The sequence below is a fragment of the Phalacrocorax carbo genome, chromosome 4 (assembly GCF_963921805.1).
Source record: "Phalacrocorax carbo chromosome 4, bPhaCar2.1, whole genome shotgun sequence".
Taxonomy (NCBI): Eukaryota; Metazoa; Chordata; class Aves; order Suliformes; family Phalacrocoracidae; genus Phalacrocorax; species Phalacrocorax carbo.
Window position 1 is genome coordinate 58,454,986 of NC_087516.1, and position 24,776 is coordinate 58,479,761.

Below are 24,776 nucleotides of genomic sequence, written 5' to 3' on the forward strand. Positions count from 1 at the left end.
ATGGAAGTACTAGAAGATACTAAAGGAAATTATTTCAAAACTAGGCAACATGGAGCCTTCTCTTGCCTCTTTCTTCTCATCTGTCTCGAAGATGCTTGTATGTATCAGTCCATAGACATCCACCAATTCCAAAGCTGTTTAGAACATAAGAGTTCTGTAAGTGTGAGCCTCAGACAACTAGTTTGTTCATCTGAAATCACGTGTGTGATTGGAGTTACTGTATATCAAATGGATATGAACTTTTGCTATTTATTTATCTAATTCCCATAAAATATATTGTCCCTATTCCTTGACTACTCGGCCAGTTGAACACAGGTTTAAGCTATATCCGTTCATCTACAGGAATTAATGCACTTCAGATGCACTTGCCACCTAGGGCTAATCTTTCAAACCTGCTTGGGAAATGTGTTTTACCAATAACTCAGGGCAAAAGCAAAAAAAAAAAAAAAAAGGAGAAAAAAATAGTTATATGTTAATTTCTAGAATATCACAGGAAGACACAAATTTGGAGAACATTCTGCAATTCCAATTATATAAGACTGAAGAAGGATCAGTAAGTGCAGTGAGAACTCTAAAGTTTTTAGTTGCAAGGGATCTCAACAGAAAATTTTGTATAAGACTTTTGAGTGTGCATGTGCATGCCTGTGCAATGTAACTGAAACTGAAGAGAACAATAATGCAGAAAACAAGAATAGCATCAAAATAACACCAGCGATACAAGAATATTTCATTTTTCCTACTGGGAAAGAGATTAAATGGCCACTGTCTTGTATTGAACCTTGTAGTTTTCTTTCCCTTCATGCCCCTGCTAGCGCTTTGCTTGAGTTGCCAGTTGTCCATCTCACAAAGTTTGGAAATACCCTGCAAAATCCCTGCTGACAGCTACTGTGCTGGCACACAAATGCAAGAGAACTCTATAATCCATTTAGGTGTTAGGAAAAACTTCCCTTATGGCAACTTCTTACATGTTGTAACAAGTTCCTAGGTGTTGTAATGACATTATGCAATATTTGTACTATGTCTGTTATCTTATGCCACCACTGCATATCACTATTAATGCAGAATAGCAAAGATATATCTTAGAGAGTTTTACAAAGTCCTGATGGGAACAGACCCCAGAAGCCTGAAAAAAATGTAACAAACAACAAGGAACAATCAGGGAAAAAATTCAAAGTCATTGTTCCAAATAAGATTCTTTTCAATTTTGTGCGGTAACACCATGATAGCACCAAGAGACTGCAAGCCCAGACAATCGTACTTCCTCCATGCTAAAGTTTCTCATCTAGTCACTGTTATTTCAAAGTAACTTTCAATCAACATCAGTTCACTGGGAATTTGTTTCCTCATAAGATATCACTGAGGTTGTTCTTGGAAATGGATGAGATGACTTCACTAGAGTGATACATAAATCTTTGCTAAAACAGAGGATGAGAAAAGGGGCTAAACTAGTGCTTTTTCTTTTCTGATGACTGCCCATATTCCTAACTCCAGCCATTCCCTGGTTTCTGCTACCACTTCTCATGCCACAGACACAGTCCCTATAGACTCCTTAATTAAACAGTTTGCAAATGCCTTGAATCAAACAGCATCCATCTTGCAAGTCTGATGTGAACAATCTGCTTTGCTCTCTCCTGAGCACATTCTGCTATCTTGCTCATCACCATCTAGGGTGCACCTAGCCACCGCAGTACAGAATTGCACTAGATGGAAATTCTTCACTGAACCACCACTAGTCTCCCTCTGACCTCCAGCTGAGCTACCTCTTTGCTCACTATTAAAGTGAACAGAATAGGGATTGCTGTCAAAGTTCCTTACAAAAATACAGTTCCATCACATGAAGGACTCTGCTTCTACATGTTCTTCACTGGTCAATACAGGGTTCGTTCTCACAGAAAATGAACAACCTCCCTGGGAACGATATATTTTCAGGTATTACAACATAGAAACTTTAATATGCACATTCAGTTCTTCCCATAATTCTCTAGAAACACAGAAGGGACATTATGCTTGAATGCTGTGGCAATTCACAGGTCCCTTGAGCAAATCACTGCAAACGTTACATTCCACGAGATAAATCCTGAATCCTACCAAAATGGACAAGAGTTTGGCCTCTGGCTTATCCCCCTTGTTATGGGAGAAATGATATAAACTATCTCCTGAGGTATGCACAGGCTCATGCTGGAATGCAAAGAAAAGGTTTCAAATAGATTTTGTTCTTCGAAAGACTAGTCTTTGCCACGAAGGAGAAGCGACCACTCTAATCTGCACTCACTCAGGATATGTGTATACACTCAGTTTGTGCAGCGTTATACAGTTACAGCTCAAACTGTGGAAGTGTCTGCAGCTCCCAGTGCAACCACTTATGCTAGAACTAAACCAACCACATGTCTTTTGTATCAACTTACCTAAAGATCCCAGACAAACCGGAAGCTAGGGACTAAACCAGGTATTAGGTCAGGGGCTGTAGCTAATACTGAATAGAATCTTATTAAAACATTTTGACTTGTCAGTGGAAATCACTGCTGTGTAATGGAGCACAGAGTATTTTTGTTGACAGAACCAGTTCTCCACAGCCTGTGTATAATTCATGCAGCTCTCTGGCTGGAGGCTTGGTACATTCAGTAGATTATTGCTACTGGAAAGCACCCATCAAAGTGGAAACCAAGTAAAACTTTGATGACAAGCCTCTTCTATTAAATAGAAATATAAACAACTACTATATCAACATTTTTTAAAAATGAAATGTTCAACCACATTTTAATATAAGATACACTGTTTGCCTACTCCTAGACACTTAACAGATTTTCCATGTAAAAGCTTTCTTTGACAATCCCCAGTTCAATATCAGACACACAGAAGAAGATATAGCACAAACGCAGTACGTCCATTTTAGCCACATTCTTGCAGTTCCCCCCCCTTTGTGGTGTCCTCACAGTACAACAGAGACTACAGTTTATTTACCTTTATCCCAGGGAGTCCAGGAAGCCCAGGAAGACCTGGTTCACCCTATACAGGAAAATTACATAATATTACAGACATTATTCAGTTATGGTCACTATCCAGTGAACAGCTCTGTATATTCTGCAGCAAGATAAAAGAGCATAGATGACTGCTAGTCAGTTCAAGCAGGATTGATATTTTGAAAATGAGTGACTTAAATGTACAATTAGTAAGAGTCATGTTAAGAACTTAAATATCTTCTGGGAACCTTGGATGTGAAGATGACACCCAGGTAGAAAATCCTTGTCAGGAAAGCCAAAAATTAATTCACATTAGCCTTCACCAAAAGAGAAGAAAACAAGCAGCGCTGGTTCATTTTACACGCTGCCATTTCAGTTCCATACTCACAGCAGATGTTTAATTCTGTTCCATTTTCAACTCTCAGCTAGATATTGTGCTGTGTAACTGTCTGATTTAGCTACAAAGCAATTCAGAAGAGCTTGGTTTAAATTGTGCAATTCAAGCAGGGCTGGCTAATTATAACTGGGCTGTCAGTCATTTTTATAGAGCTATCTGGAGCATCATTTCAGTGCTTGCTATTTATCTGTGAATATACATGGTGTCATGAAGGATAGTGGGAATGTAACCTATTGCTTTACCCAGAAATGCTTTGCTTATTTAAAATTGCAATAAAAAGACCTATAGTACTGCATTTGCAAGGATAATTTTGCAACAGGAATTGAAAACTGAATATATTAATTTTGAAATTAAGTTTATATTAGTCTAAGACAAGAATGACAACATTCACACAAATGGTCGTTTTGAGATATCAACTAAATGGAAAGATGTTGTCTAGGGAAATAAAAATGATTAACAGGAAAAAAAAGCAATAACGTGAAGAAAACATTATTTTAAAGGCTGGAGATTTTATTTTAATACGGAGATGGATTCTAACCAGCACCGTGGATCTGGACATTCCCTGAACTTTCTGGAAGCTCAGGTCTGAACTCTGAAGCCAACTTTTACCTTTTTAATGAGTTGAACTATATTCCAGATTTTATACACTCCTGAGCTTTACAGAAATCCAGATTTCAACTCTGTGGTTTGGGCCGATTCATACAGATTGTGCTATTAAAATATTTTTTGTGTGTGTATACCCACACACTTACATACGTTCGTACACCCACATATACATGTGTATAGATACACAAACATAAACACACGTATACATAATATAGATGTTCTTCAGACTACAGTACCCAAATATACTTCTTTAAGGCAGTAGTATTAAATAGACGTGAAGTGTTAATAACAAAATTACTTTCTGCCACAAACTGAAAAACACAGTAGAGGGTCTGGAAATTGCTTTACCAAATGGAGTGATTTTTAAATGTTATAGAAGGATCTGATAACAACTTCTTTGTCCATTTCAGTTACTCCAAAATTTCAACTGTTCACATTGCCTGAAAGCACTGGAAAGATTCCAGTCTCAAAATATTAACTATAAAATGAGACAAAAGAGTAGAGGCTAGGATACCATTTTCAACAGACACTATTATTTCTTGGTATACTGTCTAACACTTTCTGAAACAGAAAATGGTTGTCACTCTTGCAAAAGAATAATCGTTTAAAATGCCTCCATTGCACTCATTCCTGACAAAATGCCAGCTCCAAACCCCTACTCCTCTCTCTTTCGGTTTCTTACCTGAGTAGCCATACATACCAGACTGCTACCGTGACCTTTTCTCATCTAATTGTGGAAGCACTACATTTCACTTCTAAGCACAGCATTTGAATAATTATAAATGATAATTTACTAGTATTGCTGCAGTAGGTCACTGTTTAGTCTTGGTACAGAGCTAACCTCCATAGACCCACACATAACAAGCAGAAAGGATCCAGCAAAGCCAGTTCAGTAATCTAAAACAATTAAAATGACCCTCAAAGATACATTAAACGTGAAACACAATGAAATCACTAATGCTTCATTAGAATTGCTATTGTAGATGAATGCATAATATTTTATTTTCTGGACCTTTCTTGATACAAAAGATCTGAGTATGACTTATGAGAAGAATTACTTTTTAAAGAAACCAAGACTGTGTACTAACTCCATCTCATAATGCTAAGGCTGGCAGGGCAGGCTGTTCTCTCACCTCCACAATACATGTGGCGCACAGCAGCCTTGTCAGGCCATTGAAATACCATCACATTTCATTTCCTGTAAGTAATATTCAGGTTGCCAGCTCAATATGTATCTGTCCTTAGAAGATGGATAAGGAATAACTGGAAGAAGAGGAAGACGTAAAATGTAAGGAAGGAGGGAAGGTACAGGAAGGAAACAGGAGTGGGACACAGTAGGGGGAACAGTATTAAGATGGTGTAGAGGGCAGAGACATGCTTCCAGTCGAAAAAAGGGTCCCCCACAACCTCTGGTGCGGTGAACAAGTCCCTGCTACGCAGGCTGCAGAACAGCAGACATGGGGCACCTGACTGGAGGAGGCACTCTGAACGAGCACATTACTGGAGCTGCTGGTTGGGGCTGGGGACATGAATGGAGCACGCTGGAAGCTTGTGAGGTGAAGTGGAAAGAACACATTAAGCCCCCTCTGGTGTGAACAACAAGCTGAGACTATAGACAGTCTGAACTGAGCACCTCTCACTTATCTATGTTACTTAAATGAGATAAAACCTGAGTGCTTGGGGACTGAGATCCAGGAGCCCGCTGATATATCACTGCTAGTTTTGCCTCCGTGGCAGCCAGCTAATGAGAGTATGAATCTCAACAGGCTCTTAAGTGCATTTTCTAGTTTATTACCCAAGAAAAACATACACTGCAGAATGCACACACTGAATGATTCTGTGGATTAGAAAGCTTTAAACTACTTTGATTACCTTTCCTAATTAAAACTGCGTTTTCCTAAAGAACTGCATTTGCAACCATAATAGTCTTTGTTTAGTCTGTTATAATTGATAACAGTTATAATTTCTCAGATAAAAATACTTAACTTCTTATTTTATATATCTATGTGTTTTGGGGTTTTGCTTAGCCACCAAAAGACCTTGAGTATTAGAAAATGGTTGTACTGCCATTCACTGTATAGAATTTTAGCTCTTGGCTGTCTGTCTGGAATACCTGCTAGCTCAACTGGCAGCTGGACTCTGCTCCACTCTGGCAGCAGTGGGTAATTTTCAATGTCATAAGAGGCAAGAATGATGTCGAAGACTCCCGAGGGAAACCAAGTACTGCAAAGTAAAAATCCGGTTCCCTCATTGTCTCTTCTCCTTGCCCTTTCACCAGCTCTCCCAGCAGGACCTGCTTCCTACTCTCATGAAAGGCAGCCCAAGGCACAGCGTTCACGGTTTGATGTACTATGGATTCAAAGAGGAAATTCCCCAGCTTCAGAGGGCCTCATGCAGCACAGACTCATTACAGCTCCTGCTGGACCTTTATTTGAAAAAAGCAGCTTCAGCTATGCAGTACCCAGGGGAATTTCTTCCCCTGGAAGGAAGAACAGGGCAGCAGTAGCTGGTCTATGTCGTCCCAAACATGCCGCATGCCTCTGACAGTTTGATTCCCGTTACAGGTATATGTGAAAGAGTTTCTAGTCAATATTTATTTTCTTCCTAATGAGATGTAATAATGTACCATAGTCTGAAGGTTAACATTCAGTCAAATGTGCAGGGTTAACTTGTGATCACTCAAGGAGCAGAGCCGTTCTTTGTTAGTCTCATCAACTGCAATTGGGTAAGCTTTCAATGCAAGTAGTACGCTGTGGCTAGAAAAGGAGGTGTGTTATTCTAATATTGCTTTTCATGCTAATTAGTATCATCACTCCTCTGCTTTTTTTTTAAATACAAAATGATCATACACCAAATGTGTACAGGCCTGGGACTGTTAAATTGTACTGCCTTGCAATCATTCTAGTATGGGTGAGTGCCATTGGTAACATCCATGTGACATTGTTTATCACAAATCCAAGAGAGAGGAAAAGGAAAACTGAATGTTTCCAACTAATACCTTTTGTCCAGGCCGTCCAGATTCACCGGGCTCACCCTAAAAGAAAAGAGGTGAAAGACATGAGAGCTAATAAAATGAATTAAAAATAGAGCTGGGGAAAACCATATCATTAACGCTACCCAAAATGTCCATGACACTACAAAATAACAAAGACCAGCCAGCCCCCTTCTCCCTGTACAACTGCTTTAAAACTAAATTACCTTAATTCCTGCAGCAGAAGAACCAGGGTCACCCTGATACAAAATCCACAAGAAATAATCACACTTATTAAATACATAGTTTTTCAGGAAACAGACATAATAAAACATGCAAGAGTATGGCAAGATTATATAACAAAATAACTATATAGCAAGATTACCCATTCTCTGTGCTGCCACATAGGAATTTACCCAATGAATTAAATCAGTGTGATGCAGAAAAGGAACAATATTGTTTTCAAGAATGTGCAGAGAGATTTAGTTTCACTCATCCAAACAGCATAACAGTTAACCTCAAAATTCACAACTAATAATGTAGATGTAATAATTGCAGATTTTGTATAAATGTACTTAGTAAAGCCAAAAGACGGGGTGTACTTCGACATATTGAAATTGCTGATATAGACTAAAAATAATTTACTGCCATTTACAAAGAATATGTGCAATCTTTCTGACCTAATTCTACAGATGGCAAGTGTCAGCTCTCAACTGACAAAGCTTTTTGTGTTAATGAAGGTTAACCTTGAAAAAAACCCCTAGTGACCTATGTGTTTATCCCTATCAGGACAGGTCATAGCTCTATTTTCACAGCTCTTCAGCATATTTAAACTGATAGTTTAATGCAGTTGTGTTATAGTCTATAGGATGAGAGAGCTTTAGTAGTTTATGTATCCAAGAAAGTTCTCTGTTATGAGGAGGCATCTTGCTTTCGAAAAGATTTGCCTATGTTTTGCTGGGTTGACTGGATTTGATAGGCAGTGATATAGAATCACAGAATCATTAAGGTTGCAGAAAACCTCTAGGATCACCAAGTCCAACCGTCAACCCAACACCACCATGTCTCCTAAACCATGCCCTGAAGTGCCACATCTACACATCTTTCAAATACCTCCAGGGATGGTGACTCAACCACCTCTCTGGGCAGCCTGTTCCAATGCCTGACCACTCTTTCAGTAAATAAATTTTTCTTCATATCCAATCTAAACCTCCCCTCATGCAACTTGAGGCCATTTCCTCTTGTCCTATTGCTTGTTACTCGGGAAAAGAGACCGACCCCTGCCTCGTTACAACCTCCTTCCAGGTAGTTGTAGAAAGCAACAAGGTTTCCTGTCAGCCTCCTCTTCTCCAGGCTAAACAACCCCTGTTCCCTCAACCTCTCATCCTAAGACTTGCTCTCCAGACCCTTCACCAACTTGGTTGCCCTTCTCTGGACACGCTCCAGCACCTCAATGTCCTTCTTGTAGTGAGAAGCCCAAAACTGAACACACTATTCAAGGTGCGGCCTCACCAGTGCCAAGTACAGGGGCACCATCACTTCCCTGCTCCTGCTGGCCACACTGTTCCTGATACAAGCCAGGATGCTGTTGGCCTTCTTGGCCACCTGGGCACACTGCTGGCTCATGTTCAGCTGGCTGTCAGCCAGCACTCCAAGAGCCTTCTCCACTGGGCAGCTTTCCAGCCACTCCTCCCATAGCCTGTATCGTTGCATGGGGTGGTTGTAACCAAAGTGCAGGATCCAGCCCATTGATCCAGTCTGTCCAGGTCCCTCTGCAAAGCCTTCCTACCCTTGAGCAGATCAACACTCCCACCCAACTTGGTGTCACCTACAAACTTACCGAGGGTGCCCTCGATCCCCTCATCCAGATCATTGATAAAGATATTAAACACAACTGGCCCCAACACTGAGCCCTGGGGAACCTCGCTCATGACCAGCAGCCAACTGGATTAAACTCCACTCACCACAACTCTCTGGCCTTGGCCGTCCAGCCAGTTTTCTAACTAGCGAAAAGTATGCCTGTCTGAGCCATGAGCAGCCAGCTTCTCCAGGAGAATGCTGTGGGAGACAGTGTCAAAGGCTTTACTAAAGTCCAGGTAGACAACATCCACAGCCTTTCCCTCATCCTCTAGGGAGGTCACGCTGTCATAGAAGGAGATCAGTTGCTCAGGCAGGACCTGTTTTTCCTGAGGCCATGCTGGCTGGGCCTGATGCCCTGGTTGTCCTGCACATGCTTGGTGAGCTCACTCAAGATGAACTGCTCTATAACCTTCCCCACCACCAAGGTCAGGCTGACAGGCCTGTAGTTCCCCGGATCATCCTTCCAGCCTTTTTTGTAGATGGGCACCACATCGGCAAGCCTGCAGTTGCCTGGGACCTCCCTGGTTAACCAGGACTGCTGATAAATGATGGAGAGTGGCTCGGCAAGCTCCTCTGCCAGCTCCCTCTGTACTCTTGGGTGGATCCTATGTGGCCCCATAGACTTGTGAGTGTCCAGGTGGAGCAGCAGGTCGTAAACTGCTTCCTCCTGCATTATGGGGGATTTATACTGCTCTCCGTCCCTGCCTTCCAGCTCCAGGGGCTGAATACCCTGGGGATAACTGGTCTGAGTGTTAAAGACTGAGGAAAAGAAGGCATTTAGTACGTCAGCCTTTTCCTCATCCTCAGTTGCAATATTCCCTTCTACATCCAATAGAGGAAGGAGATTCTTTTGATTCTCTTTTTATTGTTAACATATTTGTAAAGACATTTTTTGTTATGTCTTGACAACAGTGGCCAGACTGAGTTCTAGCTGGGCTTTTGCTTGCCTAATTTTCTCCCTGCAAGACCTAATGAAGTCTGCACAAGGGCAGAGGATTGGTGAGTGACCTGGCCAAAGGAAGCTCTTAGCCCCCAGTTTTGTACAATTGTCACAGGATCGTTAAAATTACTTGTATACTCACTTCACTGCATTTTTTTTTCTTACATGACATGCCAAACATAAACAGACAAACAAAAAAGAAAATTTTGCTAGTCAAACTACATGCTGTTGAAGATGGCTTGAGTACTCATATTTGAAGAACTGTCTTATCGTTCGTTATTCAAAATAAATGTTTGTTGTTCATTAAAAGTAACAGGTTGCTACACAGCAGCAACTTCAAGCTCCCCAACATCCTGCTAGTCATTTACATAGATAACATATGGGCCGGTACTGCAATCCACTTTGAAGATGTTTAAGCAGAGTATAAATATTTAATATTTTTTGCATTAAGATACAAACAGGGGATACCCATTCCTGATGGTTAGGTGGAGCTGGAGTCAATGCCATAGTTTTAAAGTTGTTTTGGGTATAGGGCCTTCTTGGTAATAGTCTCATAAAATCAAATGGTACCAGATAACATGCTCACTTCTTTTTGAAGAATAGGAATAGATTTCCTCTACACAGTTACTGCAGCTTGCTCTTGCATGAATTAAAAACAAAAATCAGTTTTATGAACGGTTGATTCATGTCTGGAAACCTCAGCTGCCTCATTTTGATAGACATGCATGAGTGATACGGCTGATATCCCTTACAAGCATGTACAACTGCAAAGCCTCAAGGACTTTTTATAGCTATAAAGTGGCAAAGCAACTGGTAAGAGATATTCACCAGTTAAATATTTTAAAGGATAATGATGATATGGGGAAGATAAGACACAAAGTATTTATAATCCATCTTCATGCAAGAATGAAAATTAATATGGGATTAAAGAAATATTGTGGTACAGCATGTTCTCAGTTCTCTGATGAGTCAGACAGTTTGAAAATGAAGAAACTTTAGCAAGGGAACATGCACACAGAAGGAAGATACTTGGTAGTTTCTAGGGACCAATGCTACAGTAGAGGAGTAGAAGCAAGAACTGAAGTCTGGCATTGACAGTCTTCAAAGTTAGACAATTCCACAAAGACCGTTTCTTTCTTAAGTCACAGGTCAAGACATAGGCACCCAAGTCTGTATTTCTGAGAGCCACTAGGTACAGGAGTTCAGAAAACAAAGCTACATTAATTGCACAGACAGGAACCCATTCCTAAACCAAGTCTGAAACTGTTGTCACCTGATATCTGTCTCTCACCATATAAATGAAAATTTGATATTTATCTCACAGGAGCGTTAAGCTTTTAGTGACATGTTTTCAAGTTTTCTGAACTATGAATTAGATTTCTCAAGCATATGTGTACCACTACGATCTAGTGCAATGGTGCCTGCATTTATTTACATAAAATTAATGGCTTGTTTACTGAGCAGGAAGGGATTGTGTATGTGTGTGGTTGGACACCTGAGAACTGAATGGATACTAGCCGTATCTCATCTCTCAACAATATATCCAGCAGCTCTCTTAAAAACAGTCTTCAAAAGCTGAGCCTTAGTAAGTCTTATACTCCTCCCCACAAGTGTTCAGCTGGCAAAAACTTTCAGTACTCATCTGGTAGTGAAGTTCCGTAATGTAACACGTCCCAAACTTTTCAGAGCTACCCAAATACAAGGCATGGGTTGTGTAGTTAGGAGAAACTATAATAGAAGAGATGTATAAGCATCGCACATCAGTAAGGCTGGCTGTGAAATTTGCTGGAACTCGATTTCATCTGCTTCTTTTAAGACAACATACATAGTTCCATGTTAATTTCCTGCCCAAAAGAAAGCACCCAGTGGAAAACGTAGAAGGAATGTTATTGAGCTACTTTGAAACCCTGCCTTATAGCAGGGTTTATAGCGAAGGTAAGTTAAACTGTCTCCTCAAGATGATCACGACACCAACAGAGAAGGTGCAGACACAATACAGGAGAAAATACAAAAAAAAAATATAGAAAAAAAGGTCAAGGCTATTTTGTGAACATGTTAATTAAATGTGGCTGTAATAGCCATTCTGATTTCCTCTAAAACTTATACGATTAGTGATTGCTGGGCAAATTCGTGCTGGAATTATATATAATGATCATACAGCAAAAATTTCCCCCTATGCTGAAGAGCAGGAAAGAATACAATCCTTGTTAAGGAGTACAAATGAAATGTAATGACACCAAGTTTAATGCTTGCTCCTAAATTATGCATCAAAAAATACCTTCCTAAGCCCCCCACAAAATGCTGTTTGCAGAGCAATCTATCAGGAACCTTAGGGGGCAACTCTCCTATAAGATCTGGATGGCAGATTGTCTTGCAGGCAGGGAAGATTGAGGAAAAATAATCAAAGTCAACTAAGTCACTCTGCTCACTCTGTTGTAAAAATTCATGCATTGGGTTCTGGCCTGTTACATACAGTTAAAGCAACACACTCCACACAAACAGCATATGTTCCCATGTCACCACCCCACCTCTGAAACTTATATGAAACCTGGAAGAGATGGGAGACTTCTGTATTATGAAGTTCAACAAGTTTATTGACATTCCTTCAGACACAGCAATATAAGAAGTCTCCTGATGACCTATATGTTCCACAAGTTGATCCCAACTAGACTGCCAAACTGTTGAAAGCTCACACAGAAATAGTTAAAACATTCTATTTGGGGTGAAAGGATTTCCCACTGAAAGAGGGAGAGAACTTTTTCATTCCTTAAACAAGATCCCAAGCAGGGACATGTGTGCACTGCAGACCACAGTGCAGTATGAGCATTCTAGTGGATGCAAGCCCACTCTAAGAGTTGATAGAGTAGAAAAGCAACAAGCAAAGCTGCACTAGACTTCCTGGAGAGATTATGAACTTCTCATTCACTTGTTGAAGGACTGTCTGTCTGAATGACAATCTCAACTTGCTAAGAGATTATAATCTTGAATCACATAAACGTGGATAAAGATGATGTTACTGGCATACATTGTGTAAGTAACTAAAGAAGGTTCTTAAGACTTTCATCTGGGTTAATAAGCATGACTACAGATGAAGTATTATTTAAATCAACTCTGGGAATCAAATAACTTGACTTTTCTTAAATCTAATGTCTATTTTTAACTGCTGATTTTAGAATATGCCCCATAAAATCCTTAGCATAGCTTTACTGTTCCAAATTATAGAACCTGAGAGATTTGCATGCATTCCTTACCAGCTTGATAGATCTGTCACAAATTTCTCTTTGCACTAAACTGATGTGAGTTGGTTAAGCAATATCACATACAGGGGTAGTACAAGAAGAAATTTTTTACTTCTGCCCAAGTGTAGTCACTAAAATAAATGTTTTTAGAAGCACGAGTTTCAAAGTGATGGCCAGGAGAGAACATTATGACTGACCCTTCTTCCTGTGCAACACAGGCTTTGCTCTGACTGCTGAAGACTGACTTGTGTAGGTAAAGCACATTTAAAAACTCAAGTTCAATATTTTTTTTTTGCAGTGATACAGCATGAGTCTCACATAAAATAAGTCAAAACTAAGTAAAATAAAATTTTGATTATGTCTATTTTTTAGTGATCTCTATGACATGTTGGTACTTTGCAGCAATGAACTAACGAGGTATTAAGTGAGGTTATTGCTGATGTCGTCTGTCAAAAAGATTTAAAATGTAATTTTTATCTTAAGCTCTCAATTGTCCAGCTGGCAATTTGGAGGGAAGTTGCCTATCACGATACCATGGTTTTTGTCCCTCTCTTTGAGGAGAACAGAGAAGGGGAAACATAAAAGGATATATAAGAGATGGCTATAACTTAGCAGACCTAGTCCTAACAGTGTGGCAGGTTGTGACCACAGCTTCTGTATGATGCAAATTTCAGCAAAGAGGAGCGCTAATTAGAGACATGCTGATGTACGCTGTACTAAAGCTGCTGCTGTATAAAGTCAGGAATTTCACGCTTAATTGGAAAGAACAGTGGCATTTTTTTTTTGCTGTTCATAAATATGAACTCAGGCAAATCACTCAGCATCTTTACAAAAAACAAGCAGTTTAAAAGGCATTTTTCTTTTGGTCAAATTATTTTCATTAGCTGGTAGTATTGTTAGGATGCCTAAAGCACACATTTTCTTCTTCACTAATACGTAGTGTACCTTTTCTCCTGTGTCACCCTTTAGTCCATTTTCTCCAGCATCACCCTGTAATTAAAATAAATATTATATTTTAATGATTTTATGTAAGTGCACAGCATGCAGAGAAGAGTCAGCATTCCAACATGATTAGCAAGCTAATTTTGTTAATCAGGTAGTCAATCTCTCTATGACATGGTCAGTAAGCATGGTTTATATAGCTGCTGTGTCTTACACAGTCTTCACTATATCTGTAATCCCCTTCACAGGTCCTCAAAAAACCACACAAGCTATCAAATAACTATCTTCCTGTCTGTATAGTCTAGAGACTTCGCCAGTCACTGTGGTTTAGCAATGAAGGAATGATTTAATGATGATTCAGCATTTTATATTACCAGTACGTATGTTTTTTTCCAAAACAGAGGCATTCACCTAAATGCATCTAATCAAATTCCGGTGACAGTTACACAATTCCGATACATTTTATTAGGATTCTCAAGTAATTTGTGGCATATACTCTCTGAGACTAAAAAAACTTCACTGACTGCTGCTCCTCCAAGGAGCCACCAAAATGATTGTTATTGCCACATAAATTCTACGCATTGTTTATTGTTAAAAGAGTGATGTTTGCATAACTTTTTTTTTCATGGCTGGTGAGACATTTTCTACTTTAAAACCAACTTTGTAAAGAAACATTTCAAAAGATATATCTACAAAAAGACCTAGCTTCCATTTATAGCTATATAACAAGTCCAGACGACACCAAACAGTTTTTGTTATATATGAGACTATACGCCAAAAACTTCTGTGTGGCTTCAGGTTCAAGTAAAGTGTGAGAAATATTTAAAATGCAAAAAATATTGATAAACACTGCATCTAAGTAGGCTAAAAAACGTTCTAGAAGGTCTTGATCTGAAAACAAGTAGTACTATTCAATTAGCAATATTTATTCAGTATCTGTCATATTGCTCTGAAAACCTTAATGTAAAATTCCATTCAGAGGACTTGTAACAGAGACCATTTTGTATGGCACAGTCACTGACACAACGGGAACTAGCTAACAATCTAGCAGCACTTTAATTAAGGGCTTGATGACACATGGAAACGCAAAACAGTAACTCTTAGGAATGTCATCCCAAGTTCATTCGATGTGATAAAGCGTATCGAGGGCATTTATAATGTAATTTATAATTACATTCTTTAGGAGAAGACAAAGGGTGATTATGGAAAAATATCATGATTTTAAGTAGCAGAAATTCATTATACGTTAAAATATATAGCTAATTCTTTTGTGTCTGAAAACAAAGGATTACTGAAGTTCTTCAACAAATACTACTTTAATCAAAGTAATGATTTCATGAAAAGAGATTTGCAGTTACATACTTCTACATGTGGGGTATGCACCTTCAAGATTCCCCTGGATTATTCTTACGATGCACTTTTTAAAATGTGAAATGAATTGCTTTTGCAAAGCATGCTTCCAGTTGCTATTACATGGATTTACACAGATACGGAAGTGAAATTCCATTGCAGCTTCCAATGGGTAAACAATTCTCAAGAGCAAATTGCACCTGGATACAAGCAACTTGCTTTTTAAAAACATGTCTCAGTGTACTCATAGAAGATGAGGCCGTGTACTCAAAATAAGGCTTACACCATTTCTCAAACGGCCCTTGTACAGATGCAGAAGCTTGACTCTCACTCAGCATGTACTCTCACACGGGTGCTCCTGCTGGACACTCTCCTTGGGAGAGCAGAATTACACCCGAGTTTTGCGGTGTGGAGCTTTTTCTGCCCCTTTTTGTCTTGTCTTGGCGTGACTGTGGACGTCAGAGAAGTAACTCCTCGCTAACTCAGTGCAAGTCAGAGCACCGTTAGTGTACCGTTTGTGCTGCTGGTCCCTCTCCAAACAGTCTATAGCCCAAGATCGTTGGGGCAGATTCCCTTGCTCTTACTTAAACTGATCCAAGCAAGAATGGAGAGCTCCACTTTTAGTATGCAGAGGACTGGTTACCCACATATCATTTAGAGTCTATGTAGTTACCACTCTGTTACCTAATTGGTTTACTCCACAAAGGCGACACCACGTCAAAACCAAGTTATGAGGAATGTGTGGATCTGTCTTTTATTCAGACAGGCTCATCTTTTTCTGGGACTAATCATAGTTAGGATTAGCTGCACAGTTGCTCATCTGTGCAGCCCTTAACACTGCTCTCTGCGACTAATCCCTCTGCAGTAACCACAGATCAGTAACTTCCATTAGTAGGTATTATTTGACACTCACTGCACAATGCTGCTCAAGTTGTAGGTAGTAGCTGTATTTTTCTTGTTACACTTGAAATCAGTGCACTAGCAATTCTCCAAGCAGTTCTCCAAAACAGTACCACCACAAAGGAAGTGAAATGTGTCTCACCTTTTCTCCTCTTTCTCCAGGGTCACCCTGACGAAAATAATTGGAGCAAAGAAGTTGTAAGTTACTAACACAAGCGAAAATCAAAGTATTATTATCATCAGTATGTCAGTTACTAACAAGTGTGTCACTACTGATCACATTGTCTCAGATGATTAAATCCGACGAGAAAATTGATAAACAATAAAATCTGTAAATTTAATAGAACTCTCAGTCAATATATCTTCAACATAATTTTAAAAGCTTAATGATTTGCACGTTAAGTCTTTTTCCCCCATTTTGTCCCAGATTAAACCCTGACAAACAGGCATGCGTCTTTGTGAAGTGGCCTGCCAGGGTCTAGGTGACTTCTACATTTGGATCTCCTTATTTTGGGAATGAATGAAGGAAAAATCCAAAGGCCAACTGTGAGGGGAAAGTTTTGTGATTTTGTTAATGGCTTAGAAAGCTCTTTGGGAGAGACAAAAAGCCTTAAGTGTCCTGAACTAATTCATAATTGATTCAGAGCAAAATGCCTTTAGTGCTCCTTACATTCTCTGTAACAAAAAGATGGCTTATAGCCATTATTTTTCAAAATTATAACTTGCTTGAGAAACTGGCTCAATGGCAAACGCACTTCTGCACACCAGCCTGACCCTGACACCTCCGCACTTCTGGCTCAGAACTGCACTCTGGCTCATCTTTGCCCCTTCTGGTGGCTGGCGGTCGCTAGGCAACCCAAAGACTACAGCTGTGAATACAAATTAAGCATCAACTGCCATAATTTGGCTGCTTCTGTATACAAAGTAAGAAAAGGTCATGCTCCCAAATGGTTTCTTTTCATTCCTGATGGACAAGCAGCCAGTCAGTAAATGTAAAGAGCCTGCCCTGCGTGTCTGTCAGCAGCAGCATGATGCACAGAATCAGCTGAGGCACACATGTGCACCAAAGACACGCTCACAGCTGATGGGATTAGAATTTAGCATTACCCGTTCCAAGAGGCCCACAGATCTCATCATCTCAGACATGTTGAGCTCTCTTTTAAATGAAGTTATCATAAGCTTTATGTTCTATTTCACTTTTTCAATATTAAAACAGTAGAGCAAATTATCTAACAATAAAATAAGTGCAAAGAGACATTCTGATGTAACAAATACAGGCCGAGGTGTGCCCCTAATGAGACTTGTTGCTAACTTCCATGATAGCAGGATAAGCCCTCAAGACTTAACCCTGACATTTGTCAAAGAATTGACCACAGAAGTTCCTGAAAAGAAGCCTGAAACACATTGTAAGGAGCATAAACAAAGCCTTTCTAAAAAGGTCCCCAAACTCCCAAACACTTGCAGGCGTATTGCATTCACTTGGCAGCGGATGCATATGCGTCAGTGCCACTGACTGGAATTATACAAGCACAGAAGAAGAATATGCTTCTTTATCGTGAAATGTGTAAAGCCTCTTACAGCAGTGATCACTGGAGGGAGCAGATCATTAAAAGCCAGTCAGAATATAAATCCAAGTTAGAAAGCATGACTGTCATCTCTACATGCACTCACGTATCGTGTGCTTCTGTTTTTAATCTGTTTTCAATACCAACCTTAAGTCCTGCTTCTCCCTTCTCTCCCGCGACTCCAGGCAAACCAGGTTCACCCTAAAGGCAAAAAAACCCAAAAGATAGCATTAAGAAAGACACAATTAAGTCTATTAACAGCATTTAACCTACTGTCTCATATTGGGTAGGTAAGCAATAATAAAATTTAAAAAGACTCTGTGAATACGTACTCCACAGTTGGGCACTAAAATGCCTTATTTGATCAGGTTAACTCCTCTATAGGTAAGAATCTGACTTACTACTACTAAGTCTACTATTAACGACTAACTATTAAAACTAACCTGCTGAGGGTGGTGGAAATACACAGGTGTCAAACTAACTAAAAACCAGAACTGTGACTTCTGATTCTGAAAAGCTGGCCAATTAGCCTTAAGAGCATAGTCTTCCCAGCAAGACTGCCAATGCTTTCCTTTTCTCTGCAACTTAGAAATACTGCAAGAAATGCTTATCTTAAATAATTTTGACATTTGTGCTTCTGGTCTCATATGGAAGGCAGATAATGAAGAAGAATGAGCAGGACCCGTTCCAGAAACGGAAGAGTTTGGAAGAATAGGCAGCTTTTAAATTATTTTAAATATACCTTGTCCATTTTTCATGCTTTTATACCAGTGGCTGAAAAGTAGTTAAAAGATTTAAAAATTTTCAGCATTACATCAGTGTTCCAAACTTGGGGTATGTTTAATGGATAGTATACGCATTATTTTACAGTTCAAGGAATCATAATAATTTTCATAAGTCAATCAACAAATAACCATTATTTACTTCTTTTCTTCCCCCAAATTTAAAAACAAAAAATCCAAAAACCCAAACAAACCCTTAATGACATTTCCTAGTGTTTATTTCCCAGATTTACGGAAAAAACAGATATATTATTTATTTCAGGTAAAATGATAAAGCAATGACTAGACTTTATTGTAGAACAACTAGAGATGATGGCTAATTATGTAAAACCTTCTGCAGAAGTGTGCTTCTGTTTCACAATGCCTGTCTTCTGTGTTAACCCTCATGTGCCCAACTGCATTGCACTTCTGCGGTGGCAAAGCACGTTAAAATAACACCCAAAAAAAGGTTTGAAAAAGTCTACAACTAGGTTCTTCTATAAAAATGTGTAAAAGTTAAATACAATAACTACCATAGTAATCAAATTAGAAACAGTAATTCATATCAGAAACTCAGTGGACAATTTTCACGTAGTATTCAAACTTAGCAGACATGATGAACCAACCCTCTACTCAAAAGTTAGAGGAGTTAAAGAATTTTTCCAAATACAAGAACATATATCTTCCAATCCTCCATAAAAGCCTTCCATTAAGAATGGACTTCTTTCTTTCTTACTTCCAGAGTGATTTTTTAATCATAGATATGTAAGGTCCAATACTCCATGAAGGCAGGCTCCATTCTATTTCTAAATTAGGTGACAGGATCATTAATTACATTTTAATTTCATCAAAAGTTGGACTATTTCAAAACATAAAACAAAAACATTGAGGTTCTAGCAAGCCTCTAGTGAGGTATTTTCCAAGCCAGAGAAAACGTGCTAGGTACCATTAAACCCATAGGGAATGAAACAGCCATTTGAGTCAGCCCTTTTTCAAGGCTCCTTTGTACTACAGTAGCTTTAAGGCTGATATAGTGGCACAGGCATTTGATATATGAGTGGTCAGGATTTGAAGCTGCTGGAGATTAGGCCTAAGTGTCCTAAAGGATTGACCTAAAAAGCACTTGAAGAAAATGGCCAATTGACAAAATGAAGCAGAAGGGACCAATGAATATGTGCTTGTTTCTCCTCATCCCCACACCCCAAACAAGTTTGTTTCTGTCCCCTTCATTTTAAAACAGCTGCTGTCGGCTGACACTTTCAGGGGCTTAAATCTCTAATCAAAGGGCTGAAGTCCCAAGCTTGCACTTTCCTCCCAGGTTTACATGTCAGTGCTATGAATGCAGAGTGCTACTACAGCGACAAAAGGGAGACTGCAAAAATTGGACAAAAGAATTATCTTATTTTCTTTGGAAAAAAGTTAAAACCTCAGGCTGTCTCCTAGTTATACTAAATCCATATTCATACCAACAGTCTAATTTCTGACCTATATGCAACTGTCCTATGGCCAACACTACACTTATGCCACTGAAAGTACTAGTCAGAGGCATTATCACAGCAGAAATTAGCTCTAGGAATGGGAAAGATTGAAGGCAAACCTAGGACAGCACAGAAATGACCTTGTGGATTTATGCTTTTGAAGTGATTATCCTTCTGTTTCTAACAGCCAGAAAAATAGGGGCTAATGTAATTTTCTGTCATACCTACAATATTTCTTTCACTATTTTAGAACCTTGTTTTGTTGTCCATACAAGGAATCTGGGAGCAATAAGATGAAATAAAAATGTACAGCACATAAGCTACTCTACATCCTATCCCTGGTGAACATTCCCAGTGCACTGCAAAATGAGCTTTGTGCCAGGGAGCCTCCCTTTTTCACACTGCATGTCTTGTAGGCATGACAGAGTCTGACTTCATGTGTAGATAGTTTAACAATTCCATTAAAGCCTAAGATAAAACAAACAAACAAAAAACCACCACCCCCACCACCCCCAAACCAAACCCCAAAAAGAGCAAAGCCTTGACAGACCTCCTATCAGTTAGGAAATTCCAAAAGTAGTTATGAGGCACGAGAGAAGCTAACATTTTGAAGGAGAGTGGATTGATCGCTCTTCCCTCGCTATACACTAAAATACTGTGTTATTTTAGGAACTTTGGTCCCAAAAGACGATTTTGATCCTTGGGATGAAAATAATTTAAAATACTTTTGTTAGGAAGTATAGTTAATTACTTTCCTTCCATTTATTTATTTATTAATCAAAGCATATATTAAAACTGGAGTGCAAAATGCTGTATGAGTATGTTTCAGCCTCACAGGTTAGTGCTTTAGAGATGAACAAAAATATAGCTGCCCTTTAAAAGGCTGAAGACAGTTACACTGCTGTTCAAGGAGTGACGCATGCAGGGGAAAACTAGACATACAGCAATATCATCTGATGTAATGATTTCAATCAGACTGCTTTTCAACTTGGCAAAATGAAAGAAACTGTAAAACTAGATCCTTAATCTCACATTTTTTTTTACATTCACCAGGCCATGGCTAATGTCTTTGCTGACTCACATTGCAGTCTCTCCTTAATAGCACTGACAGCAATGGTGTTAGGCTGCAGAAATATTTGTCTTCTGCACATCGTCTAGCTTTCAAATCAAGATAGCATATTTTTATTTTTTCTTCTTTCACAGAATCACAGAATGGTTTAGGTTGGAAGGCACCTCTGGAGATAATATGGTCCAATTCTCCCTGCTCAAGCCCAGGACCATGTCCAGACAGCTTTTAATTATCTCCAAGGTTGGAGATACTACAACCTCCCTGGGCAAGCTGTGCCAGTGCTCAGTCACCCTCATAGTAAAAAAGTGTTTCCTGATGTTCAGAGGGAACCTCCTGTATTTCAGTTTGTGCCCACTGCCTCTGGTCCTGTCACTGGGCACCACTGAAAAGTGCTTGGCCCATCCTCTTGCACCTTCCCCTCAGGTATTTGGCCACATTGATAAGATTCCCCCCAAGCCTTCTCTTCTCTGGAGAAGAGAGATGCTCCTATCCTTCCTCATAAGACAAATGCTCCAGTCCCTTACTCATCTTTGAGGCCTTTTGTTGGAATCTCTCCGTATGCCCATGTCTCTTTTGTATGAGGAGCCTATACCTGGACACAGTACTCGAAGTGTGGCCTCACCAGTGTTTTTTTTTCCCATTTAGAGTAAATTTGTCTATAGTACATCTGATTTTTAGGTCATAGCTTGCCTTTCTGCAGTCATGAACTCCTGAAAAATCATCGCTCAGGGACAGAGGGACTGAAATCATCAAAACACAACACAATCTAAAACTTCCTAGTGCCTATGTAAAACACAACCCATGATCCCAACTGAAATTATAATGAGGGCCACACTGCACCCTCACAGAAGAAAAAGGCACAAGGCCTAGAGAAGTTGTGTGAAGTCACCCTCAGAGGATCCCCTTGGAAATTCCCCTGAAAGGGATGGACTGTGGGGAAGATGCTGTGGGGAGGTGTGAAATGTCTCTGTACTCTGTTTAGAGAAATAGTCACTAGCCCCTTCTGCCCTTCCCCTGCATTCTTGTTCTCAGCTAGACCACACCACAGAGCTCTGCTGTGCAATGAACATCCTGTGGGACAACCATGATATAGCACAACAAAAATAAATTCTCCCTAGTGGCATTGAGATGGGCTATGATTTCCACATACTGACTCAGCAACGTGGGGCTTAACTGACACTGTGATTGATAGAGACCTAGTCTAGTGGGATGCTGTGGTACCAGCACCATCTTACCGGAATATATTGTCCACCAAGTTTTTGCTGTACTTGTAAAAGCAGTAACAAAACTGCCAGACACACAGATGTCATACCCCAAACTGGTAAACCTGCAAACATTGCATCAGAAATACTCTTCAGGTAGCCTTTAATTTCTGTTTCATATGAAGTTGTTTTCTCTTGCCTTTGAATAACTGGACCAACCACAAAAGGATTCTGCTTTTGTGACATGATCTACTACACAAATAGACTATAAAAACATTAGAAAATGCTAGAAAAGCTGCCTTTCACAATTTTTTTGTAAAAACTATGTAGTACTAGAAGGTAACTCTCTAACCTCTTGTCTACTGCAGAAAAGGACACTGCCACTAGGAGCTTTGCAAGCACTTAAGCCCCCAGTTATTCACGACTAATTATTCAGATCCAGTTTGCTGAATTCACAAATGGTCTCAAAATGGCAGATATAAAAATTTCTAGCAAATGTGTTATTTTTCTTTCACTTACCCAAAATCAAGCAGCTTAACTCAGCAGGAGTGTAAATGTTCCAGTAATTTATTTGATGACCACTTACACAGAAGAATGCTCTAGACGCAGTGGGATTTTTTTTGCTGTTGTTTATATGCTATAGAGAAATTGCGGGGTCCTCACCACTGGAATAATGACAGTGCATTTTCAAACATATACGTTGTGATGTTGTGCCTGCTGTCAATAACAGAAAAGTCTTTAACATGTTACAGGAGCTAACCTGTGGATGAGGAGCTGCCATTAACACCAAATAAGTTCCACATGTTAACCCCAAATGTCCTGATGGAAGGACATGCACTTTAGGTCCTCAAAAGTAGCAGCACTCTAACAAACTTAAGTTACTGTCACTACTGCAATGAATTAGGAAGAAGACTGTTCCATCAGCAAACTGCAATGTCAAGGCATAACTGAACAAGTTCCGCAGATCACCATTAGCTACTCAAAACCTTCTGATAATTTCCGCAACTGGCTTCAACAAAACGATCTGAGACTCAGAAATGTTTGGATTTTTCTTCCAATATCAATTGCCAGGGCAAGTAAAATGCTAGCGTGCCAAGAATACACCCAACACAGCCATTCAATTCAGCAGTTTCAGATAATTCAAATAACCAGGAGCGTGTTCCTTTGGGGCCTTGGTTCAAGTCCTGGAACTCTCAAGCCTATATTAACTGTATAACTGTATTAACATTGACGGACTTTCTCTGCCTTTCCTGTATGTGGGCAAAGAACATTCTTCAGCATGCTGCCCAATAAATAGGTGTGGCAAGTTCCTCAGATATTCTCATGGTAGGGGCAGTCTTAATGCTTACACTCAAATGAATTTGAATTTGATAAGCACTCAACTGTGTAGAGCACTCCTTGGGCTCTGCTGCTAATATGGGAAAAATCTGTCAATATGAACTCATAAAACCTACTTTTGAACAGGTCTGAAAATGTATCACCTGCTAGAGTCCATATCAAAGGAGACAAGGCAGTTGAAAGCATGCGGCTTCTCCTTACTGGAGTGCTCTGTGCCCTGAAGGCATATACCTTCCTATCCAGAATTAGTCAGCTAAAAATGATGTGGGTGGAGGCCCCAGCTTTTCTTGCTTGTAACAGAAAAACAGCCTGGAGGCTGCTGTTCTGAAATAGGTTTGGTTTTGGTGAGACGCATAACTGTCTACACCAGCTGGTTGATATCCACCTCGCCCTGAGGAAGAAAGGCTGTCAGTATCGCTATATTTTTCAGTCACTAGAATGTAATCAATTTTAAGGATAAGGAAATACAAGAGGCCCCCAAACTCAATCCAGTCTAATTTTACTCTAAAATACATAAATGAGGACAGAAGGGAAAAAAGCAGCTTCTCAGACACGTTACTGTGATTTCCACTTCAAACCAGGGTTGAATTACCTCCTTTCAACTTGCTTTTCACCCCCCTTAAAAGTAACTTAAAATTGTTTGTTTAAGGACTGGAAATCTCTCTTGGCCCACTCACCAGCTGAAATTAAGTGGAAAGACTCTTCAACAAGACTCAGCTGGCCTGCAAACCTGTCTGAGAATTTGTGAACTATATTTAATAATGTTTCCTTCCTTTATACTTCTCTATTCGAAAAAATGTTAGTACATGCATACCCTTCCTCATTTCTCTAAAGAAATGTGGTAATACTACTTTCAAAATGTGTCCCCTACATAGTACAGTACACACTGATGGGGAAATAAATGTAAATTAGAGTAATAAGTAGCATGAAGAAAGCAATAATATGCACACCCAGACTCTAAGTCTACTGATAAGAAGGGAAATTCTTCTCAGGTTTATCAAATTGCTACTGTCAAACTACTGAAACTGTTTGAAATGAAGGGATCTACCCTGACCATATATTCTGTTCTCAATACACCCTTACAAAATAACGCAAAATACCAAGTACTACGTAAGAAAAAGCGCTCCATGGAGGTGTTTATGCACTCCAGACAAAGCCCTATTTAAAACAAAGAGAGTTAGTTGCAAGTCCCCAGAAA

At 39.6% G+C, this 24,776-nt stretch overlaps 1 protein-coding gene across 4 annotated transcripts in view; it reads right to left on the bottom strand.

Moving 5' to 3' along the window:
* The window catches only part of COL25A1 (collagen type XXV alpha 1 chain), a 159,620-nt gene that overhangs the window by 51,419 nt on the left and 83,425 nt on the right, over positions 1–24,776 (bottom strand). For 3 of the 4 annotated variants that reach the window (XM_064450091.1, XM_064450093.1, XM_064450090.1), the window contains exons 11-16: positions 17,878–17,931; positions 16,308–16,334; positions 13,919–13,963; positions 7,162–7,194; positions 6,962–6,997; positions 2,962–3,006 (exon numbers count right to left, since the gene is read on the bottom strand). In XM_064450091.1, coding sequence (XP_064306161.1) covers positions 2,962–3,006; positions 6,962–6,997; positions 7,162–7,194; positions 13,919–13,963; positions 16,308–16,334; positions 17,878–17,931 — 240 coding nt within the window. The remainder of the gene's footprint in view (positions 1–2,961; positions 3,007–6,961; positions 6,998–7,161; positions 7,195–13,918; positions 13,964–16,307; positions 16,335–17,877; positions 17,932–24,776) is intronic. The other variant, XM_064450092.1, reaches the window with a different exon arrangement.